This window comes from Drosophila biarmipes, unplaced genomic scaffold (assembly GCF_025231255.1).
Source record: "Drosophila biarmipes strain raj3 unplaced genomic scaffold, RU_DBia_V1.1 ptg000007l, whole genome shotgun sequence".
Classification (NCBI taxonomy): Eukaryota; Metazoa; Arthropoda; class Insecta; order Diptera; family Drosophilidae; genus Drosophila; species Drosophila biarmipes.
In genome coordinates, this window is record NW_026114528.1 from 150,578 (window position 1) to 177,613 (window position 27,036).

Genomic DNA, 27,036 nt, shown 5'->3' on the forward strand with positions numbered 1-27,036 from the left:
GACCATTTTTTTTACATCTATAAGTTAGAGTAGTCCGATTTTTATTAAATTGAATCCGAAATTCTTAAAATTATAAAAAGTTATATACCCAATATTAAAAGATAATATGTCAAAAAGCCACAAAGCTATAATTAGCTTCATATTATTTTCCCACCAATTTTCCGATCGTTCCTATAGCAGCTATATGATATAGTTGTCCGATTTTTCATTCAAAACTAATAAAAAAATGTTATTTCCAAGCGTAAGAGGTTATATGTTAAAAAACACCAAAGATATATTTTTTACCAGCCGATCCGGCTGGTTCCGACTTATATACTACCTGCAATAGAAAGAAGACTTTTGGTTTATTTTCATCCCGATAGCTTTAAAACTGAGAGACTAGTTTGCGTAGATACGGACGGACAGACGGACTAGATCGGACATGGCTAGTGACTCGTCTATTGACGCTAATCATGAATATATAAACTTTATGGGCTCGGAAACGTCTCCTTGACTGCGTTGCAAACTTCTGACTGAAATCATTATACCCTCTGCAAGCAGCATTGCAGAAAATCCGTATTTTACAAGCTCTGAATTAAAGTAAAATTTTTCTTTATATTTTTAAAATTTCAGATTTGACGAACTATAAAAAAAACTATAACATAAACTATTTTTCCACGAGTTGCTTACATTAAGTTTTCATTCAGTATTCATACATTACTTATTATTTCATTTAAATTCGATTGTGTTATTTATGTTTTCTGTTGAATTACAGTTATTGTATGGAATATTTATTCAACAGTTTAAGCAGAGACGTAAAATACCTTCGTTTAAAATTTGTATTCCTGAGGCCCTTAATAGGGCTCTCATAACATGTTGTAGCTTAATCGTCGAGTTCACGGGCCTCAGATTACTTCAATCAACGTTCCATAAAACCAAACTTTCCGTACATTACAAAAAACAAGAACGAAAGTTAACTTTGGCATGCCGAAGTTTGTATACCCTTGCAGTTATAAAAAATAATCAATATTTTTATTAAATTGAATTCGAAATTCTTAAAAATATAAAAATGTATATTCCCAATATTATAAGATAATATGTCAAAAAGCCCCAAAGCTATAATTTGTTTCACATTATTTCCCACCAATTATCCGAACGTTCCATTATGATATAGTCGTCCGATTTTAATAAAATTTAATTCTAATCTCAGAACTAATTAAAAAATGTTATTTTCAAGCTTATAAGGTTATATGTTAAAAAACACCAAAGGTATAATTTTCATTTCATGTTTTCCGACTAATTTTCCGATCGTTCCTATGGCAACAGTATAGTCATCCGATTTTGATAAAATTTTATTCGAAATTCAAAACCCAATAAAAAATGTTATTTCCAAGCGTAGGGGGTTATAAGTTTAAAAACACCGAAGATATAATTTTTCAATATTATTTTACCACTAATTTTCCGATTGTTCCTATGGAATCTATACAGTCGTCGGATTTTGATAAAATTTAATTCGAAATTCAGAATTAATTAAAAAATGTTATATCCAAGCTTAGAAATGTATATGTTAAAAAGCACGAAAGATATAATTTTTTTTAAAATTTTTTCCTTGATAGTTCCTATGGGAGCTATAAGATATAGTTGTCCGATCCGGCTGGTTCCGACTTATATACTACCTGCAATAGAAAGAAGACTTTTGGGAAAGTTTCAGCCCGATAGCTTTAAAACTGAGAGACTAGTTTGCGTAGAAACGGACGGACAGAGGGCCGGGCGGACAAACGGATGGACATGGCTAGATCGTCTCGTCTAGATCAAGAATACAGAAACGTCTCTTTAACTGCTTTGCAAACTTCTGACTGAAATCATTATACCATCTGCAAGGGTTTAACAAGCGTTACCCACCTTAAGGGAGCAAAAGGATAATGAATATATATAAGCAGCAAAGGGATATTTTAGGGCGCCACCTACAGGCTATTTCATTAGATGTTATTCAAGCGTTTTGGCCGATAGGTATTGATGAGACAAATACATTTCAGATAAAATTTTGGTTCAATTATAAAAACTGTAGGCGCTACATACATTCGCGGATTGTGGGCCTGGCAGTGGGCGGGGCACCCAGCTGAAACAAACTTGCGCTACGTAGTAAGCCCAGGAATCTGCATGCCAAGTATGAATATTCTAACTCTAACGCTCGTGATCCTGATCAAGAATATATATACTTTATGGGGTCAGAAACGCTTCCTTTTACCTGCTACATACTTTTTGACGAATCTAGTATACCCTACGAGTACGGGTATAATAATTTTAGCTTCGCTATTATACCCGTAGAACGAAAGCGTATACTTGATTCGTTGACTCGACTCCATAAAGTATATAAGAGGTGTGCTAAAAAAGTAAGGTGAAAAGAAAAACTATTAATTTATTTATCAATATTAATGTTGTCCCCTTCAAAGTAATCCCCCTCAGATACAATACACTTATGCCAACGGTTTTTCCAATCCTCAAAGCACTTCCCATTAGCACTTTTCGGTATAGCCTTGAGCTCTTCCAGCGATGCAGTCTTTATCTCTTCAATCGCTGCAAATCTCCGTCCTTTCATAGGTCTCTTTAGTTTTGGGAACAAGAAAAAGTCACATGGGGCCAAATCCGGTGAATATGGTGGCTGAGGCATTATTGTGGTGTTGTTTTTGGCCAAAAAATCTCTCATAAGCAAAGATGAGTGAGCAGGCGCATTATCGTGATGCAAAAGCCATGAATTGTTTTTCCACAATTCTGGACATTTCTTTCGTATTGCTTCTCGCAAACGGCGCATAACTTCCAGATAATACTGTTTTTTGACCGTACGACCATATGGTAAGAACTCCTGATGCACCATGCCATGGTAATCGAAGAATAGAGTGATCAAAACATTGACATTTGATCGAACTTGGCGTGCTTTTTTCGGTCTTGGCTCACCTGGGCTCTTCCATTGTGACGATTGGGTTTTGGTTTCGACATCATAACCATATACCCATGATTCGTCACCAGTGTAAATGAGTAAATCTGGGTCGTCGTTGACGTCATCCAACAGCTCTTGAGCGATGCTCATGCGACGGTTCTTTTGGTCAAAATTGATCGAACTTGGCGTGCTTTTTTCGGTCTTGGCTCACCTGGGCTCTTCCATTGTGACGATTGGGTTTTGGTTTCGACATCATAACCATATACCCATGATTCGTCACCAGTGTAAATGAGTAAATCTGGGTCGTCGTTGACGTCATCCAACAGCTCTTGAGCGATGCTCATGCGACGGTTCTTTTGGTCAAAATTCAGCAGTTTTGGAACAAACTTCGCTGACACACGACTCATGCCCAAAACGTTTGAAAAAATTTTATGGCACGAGACAAGCGATATACCGACATCTTCAGCAACTTCTCTGATAGTGATTCGACGATTTTCCAAAACAATTTTCTTCACTGCTTGAACGTTTTCATCAGTTGTTGACGTGCTTTGGCGTCCAGAGCGAGGCTCGTCATTGGCATCTTCCCGGCCATCTTGGAAGAGTTTGTACCACTTGTAAACATTTTTTTTACTCAGAACAGTTTCACCGTATGCCACTGTCAACATTTCAAGTGTTTCGGAGCACCTAAAAATTTGATGCAAATCTTTGATCCATATTTTTCGATAGCAAAAAATCGCTGAGCACGCAAAACAACGTGTTACCTTTACGCCTCTCACAACTAAACAAAAAAGGGGATTCAATTAAAACTTGGTACAGATGTTAGGGAAGAGTGTACCAACATAACAAAACAAAAAAAATCGATAAACGAAAATATGTTGCCCGCGAAATTTGAAAAGTCGCCTTACTTTTTGAACACACCTCGTATATCTTCAACAGGATCACCAGCCAAGTCGATCTAGCCATGTAAGTCTGGCTAAAATGTTGGGTTATTGCATGAAAATTCTCGGGTTTCCTGCGCTGCGCAACGTATGCCCTGAAAACCGGCTAGCGCCCACATTTTTCATAAAATATAAGGGAGAGTTCTTATTATCAGTACCCATTAAAATGCCAAACATTTTAAATCCGACTATTCGATTAAAAATTATAACCAAACAATAATATAAATAAACAAATAAAATATATGGCTAGAATGATAGACATATATTTATGCAGGAAGTCGGCTGTGTACGACATTTTTTTTACCACCCCAGATATTGAAAGTGTTAAGGAACTAGGAATGAACGATAGATGGCGCTTTTGTGCAGTGTGCAACCTTGCACTCCAATTCTCTCAGTAACAGGGTAAGAAGGTTTCAATCATAAGTTTGCAACGCAGTAAAGGAGACCTTTCCGACCACATAACGTATATATTTTCTAGATCAGCATGCCATGTCCGTCTGTCCGTTTTTAGGCAAACTAGTCTTTCCTTATTTCAGAAATACAAAAATTGCATGCTCACAATCACCCTCGCCAATAACAACGTTATTAATCACAACGACCTTAAATCTATCTTCGACGAACAGCTCACAGAGGTCCCCATAGTTAGTCTTATGGATGTATCTAAGATTACAATTTTTCAATCTAATGTTTTTATCCATGTTATTGTGCAGTATCCTAGAGTTAAGCTTATTTGTAAAAAAAAATCCTGCTCTTCCCTGTCGCACACTACCATACTATACTACAAATTGAAGACAACATCGTGGCGGAATGCGATGACGGAATCCTAACAGTCTCTGATTGTGCAAAAAGGCGTCTCACGACATGCAGGCGGGGCGGATACATGCCGGATGCGGCCCAGCAATCTAGAACCCCTTACTATCGTGGACGACGGAGTAATAATCGTCAACGAGAAACTTACGAGGATTACCATCGATGACGGTCGCACAACAACCATAATTGAGACCCACCTTATTACCTTCGATAGAAAGGCGGTGATCAACGACTCCGTGTATTTGAACCTCAATTACTCTGTGAACAAGAGCCCGGGAATTGCGGCCTTTCCCTTAATTAACATCACGGGACATGATCACATACTAAGTACTACTACACTACTACAGCGGATGAACGAGCACAACCTGCGTCTCATCCAGGAGCTCAGAGATGACGTGTCGGCGGGAGGTGCACCAAGGATCTGATTCGCCGCGATTGTCGCCATCAGCCTAACGCTATGTGGCTTGGTCCTGCTCCAACAACACTGCAGGCGCGAACAAGAAGCATCCCAATTACGAAAGTCCATCGACGAATTGGCGTCCAATTTAAGGGGGGCGTAGTTAACAACCAACTCCCAGCCTTGGCTGAGCAGGTCAATTCATATTCACTATGAGCCAACATTTTGTGTCATTAAGGGCCGTGGCTTTGTCTCATGGGCTGACAGCAATCGTATGACTTCTTTAAAGTGTGCATGGTCAGCGGTCTGTCACGGGCATCCGGTCATGCATGAGCTTTTGTTAGATCTTAAGTTCAGTTCATGTTGTGTATTTAATAAATTCAGAGCACCAGCTGCTGCTAATGAATATCCGGCACTTAGCCGTTAAATCTTTTACTTACAAATATACTGACTGAGTCTCTAGGCCAGCGGTATCGAAGGACAGTTCCCCCTTCCACCCTAGTCATTCTATCTCAGCATAGGAGCAGTACAGCCAACCGGCTACCAAACATTGAAGACAACTGCAAGAGACTCCACATCGACCGTTTCCCCTTCCCTCACACTCAATAATTTATACGCTCAGGTAGACATGTAGAAATACCATGAGGTCGTTTTTGTGTCAGGCCCACTTTGAAAATGTGACATATTTTTTCTCCGAAAAAACAGTCCATGGAAGGTGTTTGGGTTGACATAATACCCCTTGCACACAACACTTTTTTTTTGTTTTCCATTTCTTTTTTAAATTGAAAATTTTCCGTTTTTTGTTTATTTTTTAGTTTAGCTTTTGTTATTTGATTTTCTCCGCTTTTTTGTGTATTTTTCTTGTCCTTCCTTTTTTTAATTTCTTTTATTGTCGTTTCTCTCTTTTATTTAAGAAAATCATTGAAAGTAGTACCAATTCCCTTATGTTCTGCCAATTTACGCTCTTTATAAACATTACCAACTTCCGTTGCTTGAAGCAATTGGTTCACGTTTCTGTAATATTTAAATATTTTAAATTCTTCTAAGACGATGGTAAATTTGGGACAGTCGAAGATTTGGTGCACTGCGTATTCAGGTCGCACCGGTCGCAAAAAAGTAACTTCTCAGACTTTAAAAACCAAAACTTTGTGAAAAAAGAAAGACGCTTTACCTTTTTATTTCTGAAAAATATGCAATTCGGTGGCACTTCTTGGAGACACTTCAGCGAAGTGGCAATATTCTTCCCTGCGGGAGTTGCGATCCGAACGCGTGATCACGGACGATAGTTTTTATCTTCGGCGATAGAAAATGTTTGCATGGTTTTTGACAAAAAAAAACCTAATGTGTAGCTAATCAAGCAAGACTTTTCTTAACCAGGTAACCTACAGCCAACAAAAGTTCTGAAATAAACTTATGTGACGAAATGCGATCTATTAAATAAATACATTTTCTTAATTTTTACATTTGATACGCTTTATTAAAATCGTACAGCCAAACCCAAGCATATTGAAGATCCATAATAAATACATTTTCTTAATTTTTACATTTGATACGCTTTATTAAAATCGTACAGCCAAACCCAAGCATATTGAAGATCCAACATACATACACTTTTTTTTATTATATTGCTGTTACGTTTTATCCGACTAATGTAATTTTATTCTTTCTTTCTTATTTTATTTATTATTATTATCAATATAAAAATATAAATAAATTTTAAAAATTATTTCTTCCAGCAGTAAGATTCCAAATATAAAAAAAAATCGGTTTGTTAAAATTTTAATTGTTGAGTCACCCGTCTTGCATTATTAAGAAAAACGCAGTTGAATACCATGCCGAACGAGCTGAGATAATAACATGCAACTGATGCCAGTTTTCCAGATTCCCAAAATGATGGAACTGAATTTTATTTATTAAAAAGAAAATGTAGTTTCAAAATTACATATACAATAATAATATATATGTTCGAAGCAGAACCTAAACAAAATTCATTAATAATAAATGCCATTGGCTAATGTTTGTTTTGCCGAAACTGTGTGTACTACCCACTGTACTAAAAGCTGTTACACGCCAGAGCTTTTGAGCCTCTCTCGTCGGCTCGCCTTTATCTGTAATCTTATATCGTGAGGCGAGCGCCTCTTACAATAGCCGCCGGCGGTTGCATTATTTTTGTATACCCTTGCAGAGGGTATATTGATTTCAGTCAGAAGTTTTCAACACAGTGAAGACGTTTCTGACCCAATAAAGTATATATATTCTTGATCAGCGTCACTAGACGAGTCTAGCCATGTCCGTCTGTCCGTCCGTCTGTCCGCCCGTCTGTCCGTCCGTTTCTACGCAAACTAGTCTCATGGTTTTAAAGCTATCGGGCTGAAACTTTCCCAAAAGTCTTTCCCAGCCGGATCGGACAACTATATCTTATAGCACCCATAGTAACTATCCGGAAAAAATTTTTAAAAAAATTATATCTTTGGTGTTTTTTAACATTTGCCTTTCTGAGCTTGGAAATAACATTTTTTATTTGGTTTTGAATTTCGAATTAAATTTTAACAAATCGGACGACTATATCATATAGCTCCCATAGGAACAATCGAAAAATTAGAAGGAAAACATGAATTAAAAATGATATCTTTTGTGTTTTTTAACATATAATCTTGTAAGCTTGAAAATAACATTTTTAAATTAGTTCTGAATTTCGAATTACATTTTATTAAAATCGGACGACTTTATCATATAGCTGTCATAGGAACGATCGGATAATTGGTGGGAAATAATGTGAAACAAATTATAGCTTTGGTGCTTTTTGACATATTATCTTATAATATTGGGAATATAAATTTTTATATTTTTAAGAATTTTAAATTCCATTAAATAAAACTATTTATAGTTTTTTATAACTGCAAGGGTAAACAAACTTCGGCTTGTCGAAGTTAACTTCCTATCTTATTATTTCATGTTTTCCGACTAATTTTCCGATCGTTCCTATTGCTGGTTATAAGTTAAAAAACACCGAAGATATAATTTATTAATATTATTTTACGACTAATTTTCCGATTGTTCCAATGGGAGCTATATGATATATAAAATTTTGATTTTGATAAAATTTAATTCGAAATTCAGAACTAATTTAAAAATGTTATATCCAAGCTTAGAAAGGTATATGTCGCGATAGTTCCTATGGGAGCTATTAGATATAGTTGTCCGGTCCGGCTGGATCCGACTTATATACTACCTGCAATATAAAGAAAACTTTTGGGAAAGTTTCAGCCCGCTAGCTTTAAAACGGAAAGACTAGTTTGCGTAGAAACGGACGGACAGACTGGCGGACAGACTGACAGATGGACGGACAGACGGACATGGCTAGATCGACTCGTCTTGTGACGCTGAACAAGAATATATATACATTATGGGTTCGGAACGTCTCTTTCACTGCGCTGCAAACTTCTGGGGAAGGTGAACTGATTACTATAGGAAGTTTTGACCTAGATGTTTTCGTTGACAATATCAGCTTTACAATAACCTTCCACGTAGTCAAACGGGATGAGTTAGAGTATACAACTATTGTTGAAAACAATATCCTTCAGAAGGTCGACATTTTTTCAGCACAAATAAAATCCGCTTCATTGCAAAAACTACCGATGTTGAATTTGCTGAAATATTCAAGGCGATGTGCGACGCAGAGATGATTGAGGAGCAAAGCGTAGTTGACAGAATCGATTTCAGTCATTTGGATAGTCTAAAAAAAAGGTAGAAAAGCTTATAACAGGATACGAACCGAAACATACAATTAGGTCTCCAGTCGAGATGAAAATAATATTGGAAGATGATATACCAATATTTCATCCTACGAGAATAGGATTCAAATCGAAAAGCAAGTTCAGGAATGGCTGGATGCGAGGATCGTTTTTCCAAATGGCCCTGAGTACGCATCACCTGTGTTGTTAGTGTCAAAGAAAGATGGATAGAATCGTTTCTGCTGTGAATATAGGAGGCTCAATCTGAAGATAAAAAGGGACAACTTTCCGATGGCGTAATTGATGACGTGCTAGATCGTTAGCAGGGATCCAAAGTTTTCACCACCCTAGATTTAGCCAACCGATTTTTTCACGTGCCAACCGAGGTTGAGTCTAGAAAGTTTATTTCCTTCGTAACACATAACGGACAATATGAGTTCACGCACGTACCATTTGGTATAAGCAAGTTCCCCGCAGTATTTTGCCGCTATGTAGGTGCTGTGCTAAGAGACCTGATGAAGTCCAACAAAATCGTCGTCTACATACCAACAGCAGGCGAGGAATCAGGACTATCAGTTTTAAAGGAAGTCTTAGAAGTCGCATCTAAAGCTGGGTTACGCATCAAGTGGGAGAAAGGACATTTTTTTAAGCGAAAAATCACATTTCTTGGATACCAAATCGAAAACGCAACTATTGCCCCAAAAGAGGAAAAGGTCAAAGCAGTTGTTAACTACCCAGCCCCGCAAAGCAGAAAGGCACTTGAACAATTTTTGGGGTTAACATCTTATTTGCGTTATTTCATACAAGGCAATGCTTTGAAAGCAAAACCTTTAAGTGATCTACTCCGCAAGACTGACAAGTCGCGTAAAGGCAGAAACATTCAGCTTGCGACCAGTGCTTTGTTAGCTTTGAAAATCTGAAGAGCCTTTCAGCCACTGTCCCATTTTTAGACTGTACGATCTTTGTGCAGTAACTGAAGTTCATACGGACGCGGGTAAATTCGGATCAACTACTTCACCCAGTAGAATTTATGAACTGAAAGACTACACAGTGCGAAGAAAAATACAGCGCTTACGAGCTTGAAGTATTAGCTGCCATCAACGCTGTTAAGAAGTGGCGCATTTACCTGTTGTAAATAAATTTTACAATTGTCACCGACTGTGTCGCATTTGCGGATCATGAAAAAAGACGAAGTCCCACAAAGAGTCTGGCGACTGGGTTATGTACTTAAAAGAGTTTAAGTTTACCGTGATGAAACACGTTTTTTAGGGACTATTGTTACATATAACAACAGGCATGCCCAGAGGTAATGGATAGGTGAAAAGGATCCATAAAATGGGTATACTTAGGCTAAGCAAACTCGTATAGCCACATGGATAAAATCCAATAAATCATTAATGACACACCTCCAGGAACTATCGATGGCCGAATGTAGGATCCGGATAGATTCCACTATTATATAGCCTTAAACTTGAAAGACTAATTTGCGTAGAAACGGACGGAAAGACGGACATGGCTAGATCTACTCGTCTCGTGATGCTGATCAAGAAATTATATACTTTATGGGGTCGGAAACGCCTCCTCTACTGTCTTGCAAACTTTTACAAAATTATAATAATGTTTGGATCTTGCCTGTAGGATTATGATTTAGTAATTGGAAAGCGAACATAAGGATTATAGGGTATAAAACCAAATTAGGTCAAGTTTGGTTCCGCACCATCCACCCGAGGTGGCAATCATAGGGAAAAATACTAGGAAATAGAGAAAACACCAAACCGATCTGGAAGGAATAGGTAAAAAGGATGAGAGGGTCACACGGCGGTTTCCGAAGGATCTCTCTGCCCTGGTAACCCGAAGGGAACGGCCGCGTACACGGTCAAAAGTAAAAAACAAAGAAACACAAGGGAAAGAAAACGCGGTCGGTAGGAAAAAAGGTTAGTGAATCAGTGTAATCGGCGCAGTAAAACCCAAGAACAATTAAGCACAACGAATAAAACTGAGTGAACTTACACGAAAGGAAACGACAAACCGGGTTGATATGTACATTGTTTTTAGGCTTCTTTCTTTCTAAGGATTCTTTCTGTCCACACGTTACTTCGAGCGCGTGGAGGACGAGATCCGAGCCCATATCCAAGGAGTGGATGAGACAGTTAAGGCGTTCTTAGTCGAGTTAAGTACCAAGATGCAGCAAGCCGGATACCAAAAGGAGGAAAAACTCTATCGGATTTATGAAAATATGGCACCAGAATATTGTTTGTATATAAGACTCCACGAGTTCAAGACGCTGGAACAATTGACCCGCTTAACGACGGAATACGAAAGTGTGAGACAACTGACGTCGAGCCGCGCAGGCATTCCGAGGATGAGGACTACAGACCGGGATCGGAGCAACTCTCGTCGGACGCCGAACCACTTTCGAAGCCCAGAGGTACCCATTCGAGGAGGGGATGCAACTTATCGAATGATCGGACAGCCCCTATCGAACATCGACGTACAGCGAGCTTGTAGCAGGTGCGGAGAAGTCGGTTACTTGGGACTGTGGCCGAAGGAATATATTGACTGTCGATTGTGCTCACCGAGATGCCCCGGGAAACGAACACGTCTTCGTCGTGATGCGTGCGCAGCGGGAGCGTCGAGGATCCGTGCGAGCGAAGGGTACGGTCGTATGGTAGGGTTTTTTATAAATAATAATAATAATAATAATAATAATAATAATAATAATAATAATAATAATAATAATAATAATAATAATAATAATAATAATAATAATAATAATAATAATAATAATAATAATAATAATAATAATAATAATAATAATAATAATAATAATAATAATAATAATAATAATAATAATAATAATAATAATAATAATAATAATAATAATAATAATAATAATAATAATAATAATAATAATAATAATAATAATAATAATAATAATAATAATAATAATAATAATAATAATAATAATAATAATAATAATAATAATAATAATAATAATAATAATAATAATAATAATAATAATAATAATAATAATAATAATAATAATAATAATAATAATAATAATAATAATAATAATAATAATAATAATAATAATAATAATAATAATAATAATAATAATAATAATAATAATAATAATAATAATAATAATAATAATAATAATAATAATAATAATAATAATAATAATAATAATAAGGGATCCTGCTGATAAAAAGATTATGGCTGACAGAAAGGATTTCATTCAAAAATAATTTGGAAGCGCCTACATTTCCTTTAAAATAACTAACATAGACCTAAAACGTATTCAAAGAATATACCCAATTATGATTACAGTGTGATCTGGTAAACATATTAATGACACCGAATTGCACATCAAACAGCTAAGCTGTTGCCTCATACTCTACATAATTCTGTTGTTTATTGGCCAGAAATTATAGAGCACGCTTTGCTTACAATCGGTCAGCTTTCAGAAGAAGCACAAGAAGCTAAAAAACAACGATTTCAATTGGTATTGTCAACAGTTTTCTAGTAAAATCAGTTGGGAAAAACAAAATGAAGACGTTTTTAATAGACTTCTTTTAAGTTATGATCCTTTTAGCACATCTCTTACACAAAAAAAACGACAGATTCAGATTCTGATTAAGATACACATTAAGATGCATATAAACTAAATAATACACATACAAACATATTAATATATTTTCCATATGTTGAGCCTCCTGTACATTTATTTTGATTTAGATCTTCTTAGAAAATGTATTAAAAACAAATTGCAATGGCTTCTTTATTACGCTTAGTTGATAACAACACCATTTTTGTCTTTGTTACCCCACTGTTCTCTGTCCCTGCAAGCAAAAGGGCGATAATTCTATCGCCTATCGTCCAGAAGTCACTTCTGGGAGATAGAAAGACGATAGTACACATTTTACAAAAACCAAATATATATAGATAGAACGGCGTTAGCACACATTTCTATCGCGAAGAAGTAACTTCTGAGACACTTCTGGACGATAGTAAGAAGATAGCACACATTTTACAAAAACAAAAACGGTCGCGATTTTGAAAAAGCAACTGCTAAGACACTTCTGGACGATAGTTAGACAATAGCACACATTTTACAAAACAAAAAGGGTCGCGATCTCGAAGAAGTAACTTCTGAGACACTTCTGAACGATAGCTAGACGATAGCACACATTTTACAAAAACAAAAAGGGTCGCGATCTCGAAGAAGTAACTTCTGAGACCCTTCTGGACCTTAGCTAGACGATACAAAAACAAAGTTACTGGGAAAAAGGAGGACACGATAAGTGCCGTTACCCTTTATTTCTGAAAATTCCTCTTCCTTTTTACCTACGCTTTTGTTTTTCGACCGAGCGTCACTTTATTTCGCACTTTGCTTGTGATCAGTCCAGTTTTGTATACAATTTGTGTGTTGCTTTGTTTTTCGGAATTTTTAAAATTGTATAACACATTAAAATGTCCAACTCAACGAAGAGTGCGAATTTACTTGAAGCTGTACGAATACTCCAAGATATTTTTACATTACCTGGCTCGATTGCAGTGAAATAAGCATTCAAAGATTCTCCACCTAATTTTAAAAGGTAATTCCCCCAAATTTTTTTTTATTTTAAATATAAAAAAAATTTTGCTTTTGTTTATTTTAGAAATGGTTAAAAAAAATGCTTGCAGGGGTACAGCGTATAAAAAGAAAACTTTCTCACACTTATGCAGCAGTCCACAAAAAGTGAAAAACTACCGACAGCTATGTGCTTTTGATAAAATCTTCGCGTTTAAAATTTACAGCTGGTAAAAAAACACAGAAAAAAACCAAACTTACAAAAAATTTAATTTATTTAAGTTTTGAAACTTTTTTAAAGAGCCACAATAGTTTTTGATCGATAAGTGAACACATCTTTAATCATTCCAAAGATATAGAATAATGATTGAGTGCAACTTATTCGAAATGTGTCAATAATGCAATGTTGTGACCCCCAATAGCTCCGGTAAAACTCAAAAAACAAATAATGAAGTTTTTGTTTTTTCGTTGTGAACAGGACAAGCAAAAAAGTTCGATGAAAATCCAACAATCGGAACAGGGGTGTCACGCTTCGCAGATTTTGACCCAATTCAAGATCCATTATACATAATTATAGAAAATTATTAATAAATAAATACATAGCAAAATGTAGAAATAAGTATTATGTAATGTCTAGTTTTAAATAAGAAATATTTAATAATTATTGCACACCTAACCCAAAAGATTCTTGTTTTACCACATAACTAATTGGAGAAAAATCGGACTTGGCTAGATAGACTCGTTTAGTGATGCTGATCAATAACTATATGTTAAAAAACACCAAAGATACATTTTTTTTAAATTGAGAGCTATAGTGGTCCGATCCGGCTGGTTCCGACTTATATACTACCTGCAACAGAAAGAAGACTTCACGGCGTTGCAAACATTGACTGAAATCATTATACCCTCTGCAAGGGTACATTTCTTGAAGCGAAGTTTTTGATTAACTCATGTGCATCCGAAACGAAAACGGTCGCGAGTACGTAAATCCGACATTTGATGATTACCTGAGGTCAAATGGAAAAATACGGCCGCTGACAGTCCTTTACACGCCGCAACAAAACGGAGTTGCTAAGGGTTTAAAACGTACTTTGTTTGAGATGTACCGAAGTTTTTAGTGCAGTCTGGATTATGCGAGGCTCTGTGGGCAGAGGCAGTATTAACTGCGGTATACAGGCAATCGGTCACCTACAACTGCTCTGGCCAACATGACGACTATGGAAGTGTAAGTGGAATAAGACATCTGTCAGTCAAGGTGTACGGAGAAAGAAGTTCTAACCTAAGGGTACAGAGAATCGTATGGTAGGGTATTCGAGGACGGCCAAATCGTGCAGTCTTTACGATGACAAGAAGAGAGATGTTGTCTTTGACAAAATGACGTTTAAAGTGGAAAGTATCCAGTTGAATTTGGCCGTGGCGGTTGAAATGGAATGTATGCGCGGCGTACCTTAACAGCGTCCTGGATGATACAGTGTACAAGTTAACTGAAGTTAACCAAGCAGCGGCAATGTCCGATTATTTAAGAGTTCGCTCTGGCCAAACTGCTGACATAGCGTCTGGCCGGAAGCCCATGCATAGCGGCAAGCACTGCACATTTGCGTGGCCGCTATGAAATACTTTTTGTTAGCTTTAAGTTTCAGTTTGTGTCAGAGTCTCATACAATAAAGAGCATAAAACCAATCTCCGGCACTGCCGTTAATTTGTAAATTCATTTGTTGAATTGGTCACCGCGCCTCAAGGGCCGTGACAACGGGGCAAGTGCTCCCATCATAACTCCTGTTACAGGAAGGATCCCCCCGGCAACCGCCAGGGAACTCAACCACTGCCTATAAGGAGTGGCAACACCCCCCCCTGCAACCGCAAGGGGAAATCATCTCACAAATACCTCCGGCGTCTGCGGCATCATCGACTGCAGCGAGGGATAACTAACCACCATTACATTAACTACCAATCAATTTATATTTACTGGCGCCCATCGTAAAAGAACCATGTAAGTGAGCACTTTTATTTACACCATTTTTCTATGTCTGCATGAATTTTTTTTTGTGTGTATAAAAAAAAAAGAAAGAAGGGCAAGAATAGTAAAATATTGTGCCTTACGCTAACAAAAAAACTGCAGCCCCATAAAATTTAAAAAAAAAAAAAAAAAAAATTTTGTTAGTTGGCTGACGGTTTGGCATTAACATTGTTTACCTATTATAAAATATCTAAACCAATTATTGTCCCAATATTGTTTGCATTTCTATTTTTGTGAATAAATAAATGAATATTTCTACATAACACAAAAAGTGCGGAATAAAAATTCCTAACCAAAACCAAAAAATCGCTGGCAAAAAATTTTAAATTTCAATCGGAAATAATTCATATAATCGCGTGTATTTAATTCAGCTTTTATATGTCTTTTTTGTTACACAAGAATTCTTGGTATTAGCCGCGCAGTTTTGGTTATTTATTTTTCTTTTCCGTTTTGTTTCCCCACTCCACTTTCGAGAACACGATACGGCCGCGCATGCAGTGTGGCACTTTGTTGTTTTTGTTGTTTTTTTCTCTGTTTGCATAAGCGGCGGCTCAGTCCCCGCGCACCCCTCGCCTTACCGCTACTTGACACAGCAGTAGCGCGACTTGACGAGCCCGCTCACATAACTGAAGCGGTAGCTCAGCCCCCGCGGCCCCTTAACCATTCCAATCGCCTCCATCGGCACATAATTCATACATAAATATTTTTTCTTTCGGGCGACTTTATAGCCGCAGCTCCACATGAGCAATCCGTTTCAACAATATAGAAACATAAGACAACTCTCTAGCGATTCTGAGTCGGAGACCGAAGGGCCGGCCAGATCTTCCACCCCTAAAAGCGTTAACGCTAGCGCTCCCATACTCGCGAACATGGCTTTCAGCATGGAACAGATGACGGCCACCATACAGGCGGCCGTTCAACATGCTGTTCAAGAAGCCAATATCGAACACCAGCGCAGAGAAAACGAAATGCGCCTGGCTATACACCGTCTGACCGAACTGGTCAACGAAAGACAAATCGCTCCCGCCCAAGCGGAGGCTCCCCAAATAAAAAAATATGAGCCTATAGAAATTAGGAACGACATCAAGTGTGACGAGCCCCTAGACGCCGTCAAGTCCCTCCCCGAATTTTCGGGAGCACAGGAAGCATACGTCTCCTGGAGACAAGCGGCAGTAGCCGCATATTACATTTTCAGAAATTACGAACATAGCTCGCGCCATTATCAGGCGGTTATTATTATTAGGAATAAAATAAGGGGCCCTGCCGATGCCGTACTGTCTTCGTTTGGCACTGTGCTAAATTTCGACGCGATTATAAATCGACTCGATTTTACGTACAATGATAAGCGGCAGATGCACGTTATCGAGCAGGAAATGGGTACTCTTAGGCAGGGAAATATGACCCTTCTCCAATACTACGACGAGGTCGAGAGAAAACTCACCTTGCTCACCAACAAAGCTACCATGTCGTACGAAGCCTCGGCGGCAAAAGTTTTGTGTGACAAATTCCGGGATGACGCACTCCGAGTATTTATCTCGGGTCTTAAGCGCAGCCTCACGGATGTCCTTTTCTCGGCAAAACCGAAAGATATGCCTTCAGCTCTCGCTTTGGCACAAGAAGTGGAATCCAACCACGAAAGATACTCCTTCGCGGCTTCTTTCGCCAAAAGCCAAGAGGATAAAGATAGGAAACAGCACCCGAAAGCGCAAGAGTACCGACAGGCCTCTGCGCAGACAAATGCACAAACAAATGCTGGAAAAAATCCGTACTACGTCAAACAACACAAGGCGCAAGTACACTCCGCCCCATACAGTGGAGGCGCTCCTGAACCCATGGACATCGACCCATCGCTGTCCAAAATGCTTCGGCCATCCCAGGCCCCGGCGTACCAAAACAGGAAGCCGGCTGAGTCCGATCGATCTGCCCCACACAAAAGGCAGAGGGTTAATCACGTCGCGCAGAGCGCGAGCGATGCTGGGAACAAATATGCCGCCGCAGCTTCAAGCGCGGCCCAGGAAATTGACGACGACGCTATTAATGATTACGATTCGGACGTCATAAATTTTTTAGAGGAAAGTCCCTGCTACCCGTCATCAGACGAAGAGTAGCAGGTGTAGAAATGAAGCTTTTAATAGACACGGGCGCGTCAAAAAATTTCATCCGTCCATACGAGGGGTTGAAAGGCGTCCGCCCAGTAGATTCGCCATTCTCAGTACATTCCATCCATGGCGTCACCACAATAACGAAAAAATGCTTTGTTTCCATGTTTAACTTGAAGGCTACGTTCTTCATTCTACCAGATTTGTCCTCCTTTGATGCCATCATCGGACTTGACCTGCTAAAACAAGCAGGGGCATCACTTAACCTAGCTTCCGGGCACCTCAGATGGGGCACCGAGACGGAAAAGCTAGAGTTCCAATCATGTCCCAACGTAAATTTCACTGAGGTGGACTGCTCTAGCGCACCACCTTTGGTCAGAAAAGCATTTTCAAAAATGCTAAGCGACAGGAAAAACGCCTTCGCAAGCCCAAATGAGGCGTTACCTTACAACACATCTGTGGTAGCCACCATCAGGACGGTTGATGAGGAGCCCATTTATGCCAGACCCTATCCGTATCCGATGGGAGCGGCAGATTTCGTCAATGGCGAAATCCAAGACCTTCTAAAAAACGGCATAATCCAGAAGTCGAGATCCCCCTACAATAACCCAATATGGGTAGTAGACAAAAAGGGCACCGACGAGGCTGGAAACCGTAAAATGCGGCTAGTATTAGACTTTCGAAAATTGAACGAGAGGACAATACCGGATCGCTACCCTATGCCAATTATCCCTATGATACTAGGGAATTTAGGCAAAGCCAAATACTTTACAACGCTCGATTTAAAGGCCGGCTACCACCAAATTATTCTGGCAGAACGTGACCGTGAGAAAACTTCCTTTTCCGTAAACGGGGGAAAATACGAGTTCCGTCGACTGCCATTCGGGTTAAGAAATGCTGCCAGCATCTTCCAAAGAACCATCGACGACGTACTGCGAGAACAGATTGGCAAATTTTGCTACGTCTATGTCGATGATGTCATCGTCTTCTCAGAGGACGAAAACGCCCACATACAACACGTGGACTGGGTTCTAAAGAGCCTACACGACGCTAACATGAGAGTGTCGGCGGAAAAATCGGTCTTCTTCAAAAAAAGCGTAAAATTTTTGGGGTTTGTAGTCACCAACGAGGGGACCACGACAGACCCAGAAAAGGTCAGGGCCATTAAAGAATTCCCTGAGCCCAAAAACGTTTTCGAAGTAAGATCGTTCATGGGCTTGGCTGGCTATTATAGATGCTTTATTAAAGATTTTGCATCAATAGCTAAGCCCATTTCGAGCATTATAAAAGGGGAGCTCGGAAATGTCAGCAGACACAGATCCAGAAGCATCCAGGTACAATTTACCGAGCAGCAACGGCAAGCTTTTGAAAAGCTACGTAGCATCCTGGCCTCTGAGGATGTCATCCTCAGATACCCCGACTATAAAAAGGCGTTTGATCTAACGACAGATGCCTCAGCATATGGCATTGGCGCGGTGCTTTCACAAGAGGGACGCCCCATCACTATGATCTCTAGGACCTTAAAGGACAGAGAAGTTAACTACGCTACCAACGAAAGGGAGCTGTTAGCTATAATTTGGGCGCTAGAGAACCTGCGCCACTACCTTTATGGGGTCAAAGATTTAAACATCTACACTGACCACCTACCGCTGACCTACGCGGTATCGGATTCCAATCCGAATACAAAAATTAAAAGATGGAAAGAACGCATCGATGAGTGTGGTGCCAAAGTCCATTACATGCCTGGCAAGGCCAACCTAGTTGCAGATGCCCTCTCGAGGCAACAACTCAACGTTGTAGAAGAAGAAGAGGCATTCTCAAGCGCGGCCACAATTCACAGTGAGCTGTCGCTTACCCACACAATTCAATCCACGGACAAGCCCCTCAATTGCTTTCAAAACCAGATAATTCTGGAGGAAGCACGCTCTCCGTCAAAGCGGAACTTCGTTCTCTTTGGAAACAAGAGACGGCATATTATTGACTTCACTCACGAGGAGTCATTGCTGGAAGAGCTCGCAACCATAATAGTTCCTAAAGGCGTAAACGCCATTCATTGCGATCTGCATACGCTCGCAGTGATACAGGACAAACTAATCCGACAATTCCCTGCCACAAGATTCTGGCACTGCAAAAACCGAGTAACGGACATTTTTGCAGTCGATGAAAGGCGAGAAATTCTTACTGTCGAGCACAACAGAGCTCACAGATCTGCCCAAGAAAACGTGAAGCAGGTACTCTCCGAGTACTACTTCCCGAAAATGGCCAAGCTAGCGAACGAAATAGTCATTTCATGCAAGACTTGCGCCAAGGCAAAATACGACAGGCATCCGAAGAAACAAGAGCTTGGCGAAACCCCAATCCCATCTCAAGTAGGAGAAATGCTGCACATAGACATCTTCTCCACGGATAAAAAATATTTCCTTACATGCATCGACAAATTCTCGAAATTTGCGGTAGTCCAACCAATTCCCTCTAGGACCATAGAAGATCTCAAACCAGCATTACTACAGCTGATGAATATGTTCCCTAAGGCCAAGGTCGTATATTGCGACAACGAACCATCGTTGAACTCGCACACCATCGTGACCATGCTGGAAAACCATTTCGGCGTTAGCATCTCAAATGCTCCGCCCCTACACAGTGTCTCCAATGGACAGGTGGAGCGTTTCCACAGCACTTTGGTAGAGCTGGCTAGATGTCTTAAAATCGATAAAGGCATCAGCGATACCGTAGAGCTGATACTTTTGGCCACGGCCAGATATAACAAGTCCATCCACTCGGTCATCGACAAGAGACCGGCTGACGTGGTTCAGGCACAATCAGGTGAGCCACAATATGGAATTCAAGATAAAATTAAACTCGCCCAAGACAAGCTCCGGGACAGAGAAAACGCTTCCCGCCAAAATAGAGTATTCGAGGTTGGCGAGAAAGTCCTAGTGAAGTCCAACAGACGCCTAGGCAACAAACTCTCACCATTATGTGAAGAGAAAACCGTTGAAGCGGACATGGGGACCACAGTCCTCATTAAAGGGAGGGTGGTCCACAAAGACAACCTTAGGTAGGCCGAGCGCGACCATGTTATCGCCCGCCTGATAATCAAACTTTTCTTTATCTTTTTTCTAGCCACTAGGCATAAGTTTGCACCCTTTATTATTTTAATCATGCTTTGATGGTGGGCTACCCAACTTCAACAAAATTCATAACACATCAAAATTACAGGTTTTCAAACATATCCCTGATTCTCCTTTTGGCCACAACTTCGGCACGCGTCACGGACTATTCCAAAGCCAAATATATCCCCATCGTTGATGGGCGAATCCTGATATGGGAGGAATTTGCCTTTATAAAGCACTCGGCAAATCTCTCGGAATATAGGCGCGTCATCGAAGAAACTAATGGGATGACCGTCATGTTCCCGCAATCCCACATGCAGAAACTCTTGGTTGTTGACGTCGCCCACTTACGCGACATGCTCGACTCTTTGAGCGTCCATCATAGAGTGGCAAGAAGTTTAGACTTCTTAGGGACTGCGCTAAAGGTGGTGGCAGGAACGCCGGACGCAGAAGATTTTGAAAAAATTAAATTTAATCAATTCCAATTAACAAATGCAAACAATAGGCAGATTAATATTAACAACAAAGTACAAATTCAAATTAATAAAATTTCCGCTACCGTCAACCAACTTCTGAGGTCGGCAAAAAAGTCCCAAATTGATACTGGGCACCTATTCGAGATGCTTTTAACTCGAAATAGGATGATAGCAATGGAGCTACAGGGTTTGATGCTAGCAGTGGCACTTGCCAAAGTTAATATTGTTAGCCCCAGCATCCTAGATCATGCAGACTTGGAAGGTGTGTGGATGGAAGAGCCCACCGAGACCGCGATTAGGGATGTTTTGTCCGTATCGTCCGTTAAGATCTTACAGTCCGATAACATATTACATTTTATTATTAAGTTTCCAAAGATAAAGTCGGCCTGCAGCAAGATTACCGTTTTCCCAGTGTCACATCACGACACCATGCTCAGGCTGGAGGATAACGTCATTGCCGAATGCAACAGTGAGATCCACACCGTGGAAAAGTGCTCCCCGACATCAGGAGCTACATTTTGCCGATTGGCTCGCAGAAGATCATGCGCCCAAGAGCTTCACGCTGGAGGCACGGCGCATTGCGAGACCCAGCAAAGCGATTTACATCCCATCACTTATGTTGATGAAGGAATAGTAATTGTGAATGATCGCTCGGCTCACGTGTGTGTGGACAATGGCACCTGTGCCCATATAAAAGGCACATATCTCATCACGTTTGAAAAGAGTGCCATGGTCAATGAAACCCGATTGGTCAATCATGACACGGCCCAGAAGAGGGCTCCAGGAGTGGCCAGCTCTCCTTCCCTGAACATCACCATGGAACGTAACGTTCTTAGCCTTCCATACCTTCACCGACTGAGTGAACGTAATCTGGAGCACATCAAAGAGTTCGGGAAGGAAATTAATCACCAGCGACTACATCAGTTGGCGTTCATAGCGGGAGCAATATGCCGCGCTCTAATTTGCATCGGCTTGACCTATCGGCGAGTCACTCAGGCCCGAAAAACCGCGGCCCAGCTGAAGGAGATGATTGCCCAAATAGGGTCGGCCGAGGGCGGCCTCATTCCTGAGGGGGGAGTAGTTAACTGAAGTTAACCAAGCAGCGGCAATGTCCGATTATTTAAGAGTTCGCTCTGGCCAAACTGCTGACATAGCGTCTGGCCGGAAGCCCATGCATAGCGGCAAGCACTGCACATTTGCGTGGCCGCTATGAAATACTTTTTGTTAGCTTTAAGTTTCAGTTTGTGTCAGAGTCTCATACAATAAAGAGCATAAAACCAATCTCCGGCACTGCCGTTAATTTGTAAATTCATTTGTTGAATTGGTCACCGCGCCTCAAGGGCCGTGACAACGGGGCAAGTGCTCCCATCATAACTCCTGTTACAGGAAGGATCCCCCCGGCAACCGCCAGGGAACTCAACCACTGCCTATAAGGAGTGGCAACACCCCCCCCTGCAACCGCAAGGGGAAATCATCTCACAAATACCTCCGGCGTCTGCGGCATCATCGACTGCAGCGAGGGATAACTAACCACCATTACATTAACTACCAATCAATTTATATTTACTTACATGCAACAACCCGAAGGTTATGCAGACGGAAGCAAGCACGCTGCAAGTCAATGGAACATAAAACTGGATGTGTTCTGAAAAACATTGGTTTTCTCCCAAAAGAAAATGAGTCGTGCTTATATAAACGAGTTGGCGATGGTAATATTGCGTAAATACTTGTTTAAGTTGATAATCTCATTATAGCGTGTAAAAGCAAACCATGTTTGATTGACATCAAGACATCGATTTCGACGGCTTTCGAATGTGTTGATAAATGCGCAATACGACTGTTTCTCGGCATGGAGATAGAGCGCGACAGTAAACTGGGATTATGAGATTATTTGGGTGAAAAGCGAGCAATCCACTGCCGTTTTCTGACCCGACATATCATCTTTAACTGACGTTAATGGTTTTGTTCAGAACATACCATGGTGCTCCAGTGATTGTTCGCAGTATTTTTGATTGTGAACGTTGTATAATATCAATGCTGATTTTGCTTGATTTCACCAAAGCTGGGAGCCATAAGTCTAAATGGGCTTGAGAGTGGATCTGTAGAGCAGAACACGCGGCAGGATTGAGATGTACTTGCTTGCCAGTCTGATAGCCATTTCTTAACGACCACCAGGATTGAACGTAATTAGCTTGTTGTTTGTTTAGAATTAGAGAAATTTTCTAGTCTTTCCCAGGCTTTAAAATCATTGTGAGAAAATATTTTTTCCAATGTTTTTTTGTGAAGTATATATGCAATCCACTGCTCATTTTGGATGAATTATTCTCCAGAAGGAGATTATTTTGTTCATTTCGTTTTTGTTTGTGTCAATTATTTTCCTTGTTTTTTGACGTTTTGGTGACGTTGTTTGTGTGAAATACATTTCGTAGGTGTTAAGCAAAGGTTTATATTCTGTCTTCGTCGCTGCAGTTCCAAGTACCGAAAGCCGCAGTTGTTTTTAGTATGTCCACATTCCTGGTGGTTTGGCAGCAGCCGAAAGGCTTCCACTAGTACGGACTAATTGTACAGTACTTTGCTGCAACTTTCCCAAAGGTATTCTTTCTTTTGCAGGTAGTATATAAGTCGCAACCAACAGGATCGGACAACTATATCTTATAGCTCCCATAGAAACTAATGGGAAAAAAATGTAAATCAAATTATATCTTTGGTGCTTTTTAACATATAATTTCCTACGTTGGAAATAACATTTTTTAATTAGTATTGAATTTCAAATTTAATTTTATTAAAATCGGACGACTATATCATATAACTGACATACGAACGATCGGAAAGTTGGCGGGAAAATACTATGAGCAAATTATATCTTCGGCGTTTTTTAACATATAACCCCTACGCTTGGAAATAACATTTTTAAATTAGTTCTGAATTTCAAATTAAATTTTATCAAAATCTGACGCCTTTATCATACAGCTGCCATAGGAACGATCGGAAAATTAGTCGGAAAACATGAAAAATTATTTCCGTTAGATACTCGACTGTTAAATCATTTTCCTTTAACTCGAGCCGCATGCGTGTGAGTCTTGAATTAGGATTGACCATTGAAAATAAGCGTGTCAGCGGTCTGTGGTTAGTTTTTAAATGTTCACCATAAATATATGATCGAAATTGGGTAATTGTCCAATAAATTGCTGCTAGTTCCTGTTCCAAGTGTTTTTATTGCTTTCAGCTTTTGTAAATGAACGTGATGCATATGCTATCGCGAGTTGGAGTCCGTTATGGTTTTGAGTTAATACCCCTCCACTTGCTTCTTTACTTGCATCCGTTATTATGCAAAATTCTTTAAGGAAATCAAGAAATATTTGGCATTCATGCAAGACCAAATGGAACATTCTTTTTACATAATCTAGGTATGTGCTGTGAATAGTCGGCGAAGTTTTTAATAAACGTAATTGCAGAATGCTACAAATCGTCTAGCGCTTTCTGTATCATGTAAGACCAGATAATTTTTTATGACATTATATTTCTTGTTGTCCGGTATAATTCCTTTGTCTGTGCTTTTATGACCAAGGAAGATCACTTCATGCTTAAAAAATGAACATTTTTGTGGATGTAGTTTTAAATATATTTTCTACATATTTGGGAGATGTCTTTTAAGTTTTTAAGCATATGTCTTTCGGAACATCCGATGACATCCGATAATCGCGTGAAGCGATATGAGCCATTGCTCGTTGAAAACGACGTTATGTTTCTTGTATTTTATTCGAGTTCAATTTGATGGAAACCTGGCGTCAAATCAAGGCATGAGAAATATTTTACCCTTCCTGATTGGTCCAAATTTTATCAATTCTTGGGAGTGAAAATTTATCAGACAGATGTTTTTTTTTGTTGATATGACGATAGTCATTTAGTCGCCATTTCTTTTCGTTTGAACTGTGGAGGGGTTTCTTTGGAACAAGTAGAAGTCGGCGTTTGTATTGTGATACAGATTGGTTCATCGTCCTTCAATATCAATTTTTCTTTGTAAAAATTATTTGTTGTTATTGATTCGGCTTAAAAACGGAATACTTCAGTATATTTTCCACATAGTTCCGTTAATTCTTGTTTGAATTGAACGTCGAAATTTTTTTAAAGCTTGATTATGATTTTTTGTAATAGAAAACTTGAAGTGTTTTGAATTACATTGTAATCGGAAATTGGTTCACATTTTAAATTTGGTATACTAATCAATTGATCAGTACAAGTTGTGTTGAGTCATCGGACAAATGTATTCTGTTTTGTTGTGATAGTATTGGCAATGTAAATACCAGGTTGAATCTCCTGATTTAATATTTGTAACGAACTGATTTCTTTGGTTTCTGCTCGCTACGGTATTTGTGCGGCTAGCTCAGTAGATTGTGTGTGTTCGTCCCACCAAATTTATATAAAACGTGACCGCCCAGTAGTTCAGTGAAAAAGCACAGAATTCTCGGGTTCGGAGTGGGTTTATTGCGGGTATAACTGCAGTCGGCTTTATAACTTGCTCGTCTCGCTGTCTCCGACGGTGTGGGTTGTCTTGTCGCTCCTCGAAGATCCTTGACCGCTGATTGCTGCTGACGTGGCTGGCTCGGTGACTGCTCGGCCACGATTCAGACTCGCTATGGGGTCAGCCGTGCGGGCTTAGGGAAGCGTCACCGTTCTCAGACTAGGGTGAACAGACTGACGAGCTCTCCAGGATCACTCCTCTCGATACCCGACCGCCAGTCCCTTGCTCTGTCCCGGATGGTCCCACGGGCTTCCGCTCAGATCGTGCGGACAGTCAAGGCAGAACGCCAGGAAGCTGCCTCGCTTTTCACTTCGCTTCTGTGCCTCGTGCAAACGAACGTTCCACCCTAGCCTCACCCTTCCGCGTACTGTCCGTGCCGTTCCTGCGGGTTCTGTTGCGCCGCTCCGGGACTTCTCTCCCTTCTGGCTCGCTACTCTAGGGGTTCTGTTGCGCCGCTCCGGGACTTCTCTCCCTTCTGGCCCGCTACTCTAGGGGTTCCGTTGCGCCGCTCCGGGACTTCTCTCCCTTCTGGCTCGCTACTCTAGGGGTTCTGTTACTCCGCTCCGGGACTTCTCTCCCTTCTGGCTTGCTACTCTCGATTTCAAATCTCAGTCTAGTAGACCCTCCAGGCGTACCGCCAGGACTTCGTCGGCAGGACAGAACAGAACTTAGCCGTGTGGCGCCTCCTTAGACCTCAGCCACCTCTCAGTTCGGAGATTCCTAGTAATCCCAATCCCGAACGTCTCGACGTGACGATCTTGCTCCTCAGGGGCTCCCACGGCGCTGCTTCCGACGACTCCTTGCTCTCGACTGACTGCTCGCTCTTGACTGACTGATCTCGACTGAATGCTCTCGACTGAATGCTCTCGACTGAATGCTCTCCACTGGATGACTGATTGCTCTCGACTGAATGACTGATCTGAATGCTCTCCACTGGATCACTGATCTCAATGCTCTCGACCGAATGACTGGTACTGAATGACTGATACTGGATGACTGATGCCGAATGACTGATCTCGACTAAATGCTCTCGACTGAATGACTCATCCGCTGCCAGCGCCCTGCGGGTTTATATAGGGCCTCTGGGAACCGTTATTTCCCTTTTGCACACGGCTCGCCAAAACTCTCCACATCGGGTCCAACGTCCATGGTTTCTGTTTGACCCTCTTGTCCCTGACGCACTGCTTCCCGCCGCCGTCCAGCCTGATGCTGCCGTCCCGCTGATCCCGGAGACGCATGCGACATGTTTGTGTGCCGCACCGCTGCTGAGATGTGGCACCTTCTTTCCAAAGTCCAAAGTCCGGCGGCGTCCCGCTACTTCTTTTTGCACACGGCACTCTCCCTCCGCCCGCCAAGTCTCCACTCTCTCCTTCTCCATTGTTGGTCTCCAAACTCTCTTGGTATCCGAACCCTCTTGCTCTCCAAACTCTCTCGCTCTCC

The 27,036-nt window shown here is 40.5% G+C and overlaps 2 protein-coding genes across 4 annotated transcripts in view; both read right to left on the minus strand.

Annotated features, from left to right (window-relative positions):
• LOC108021920 (UDP-N-acetylglucosamine--peptide N-acetylglucosaminyltransferase 110 kDa subunit) overlaps positions 1-27,036 on the minus strand; it is a 145,063-nt gene that overhangs the window by 76,200 nt on the left and 41,827 nt on the right. The window lies entirely within an intron of this gene.
• The window catches only part of LOC127011732 (protein GVQW3-like), a 33,396-nt gene continuing 8,776 nt past the window's right edge, over positions 2,417-27,036 (minus strand). The window contains exon 2 of the mRNA XM_050889805.1: positions 2,417-3,601. Within this exon, the coding sequence (XP_050745762.1) occupies positions 3,064-3,601 (538 nt within the window). The 3' untranslated portion in view covers positions 2,417-3,063. The remainder of the gene's footprint in view (positions 3,602-27,036) is intronic.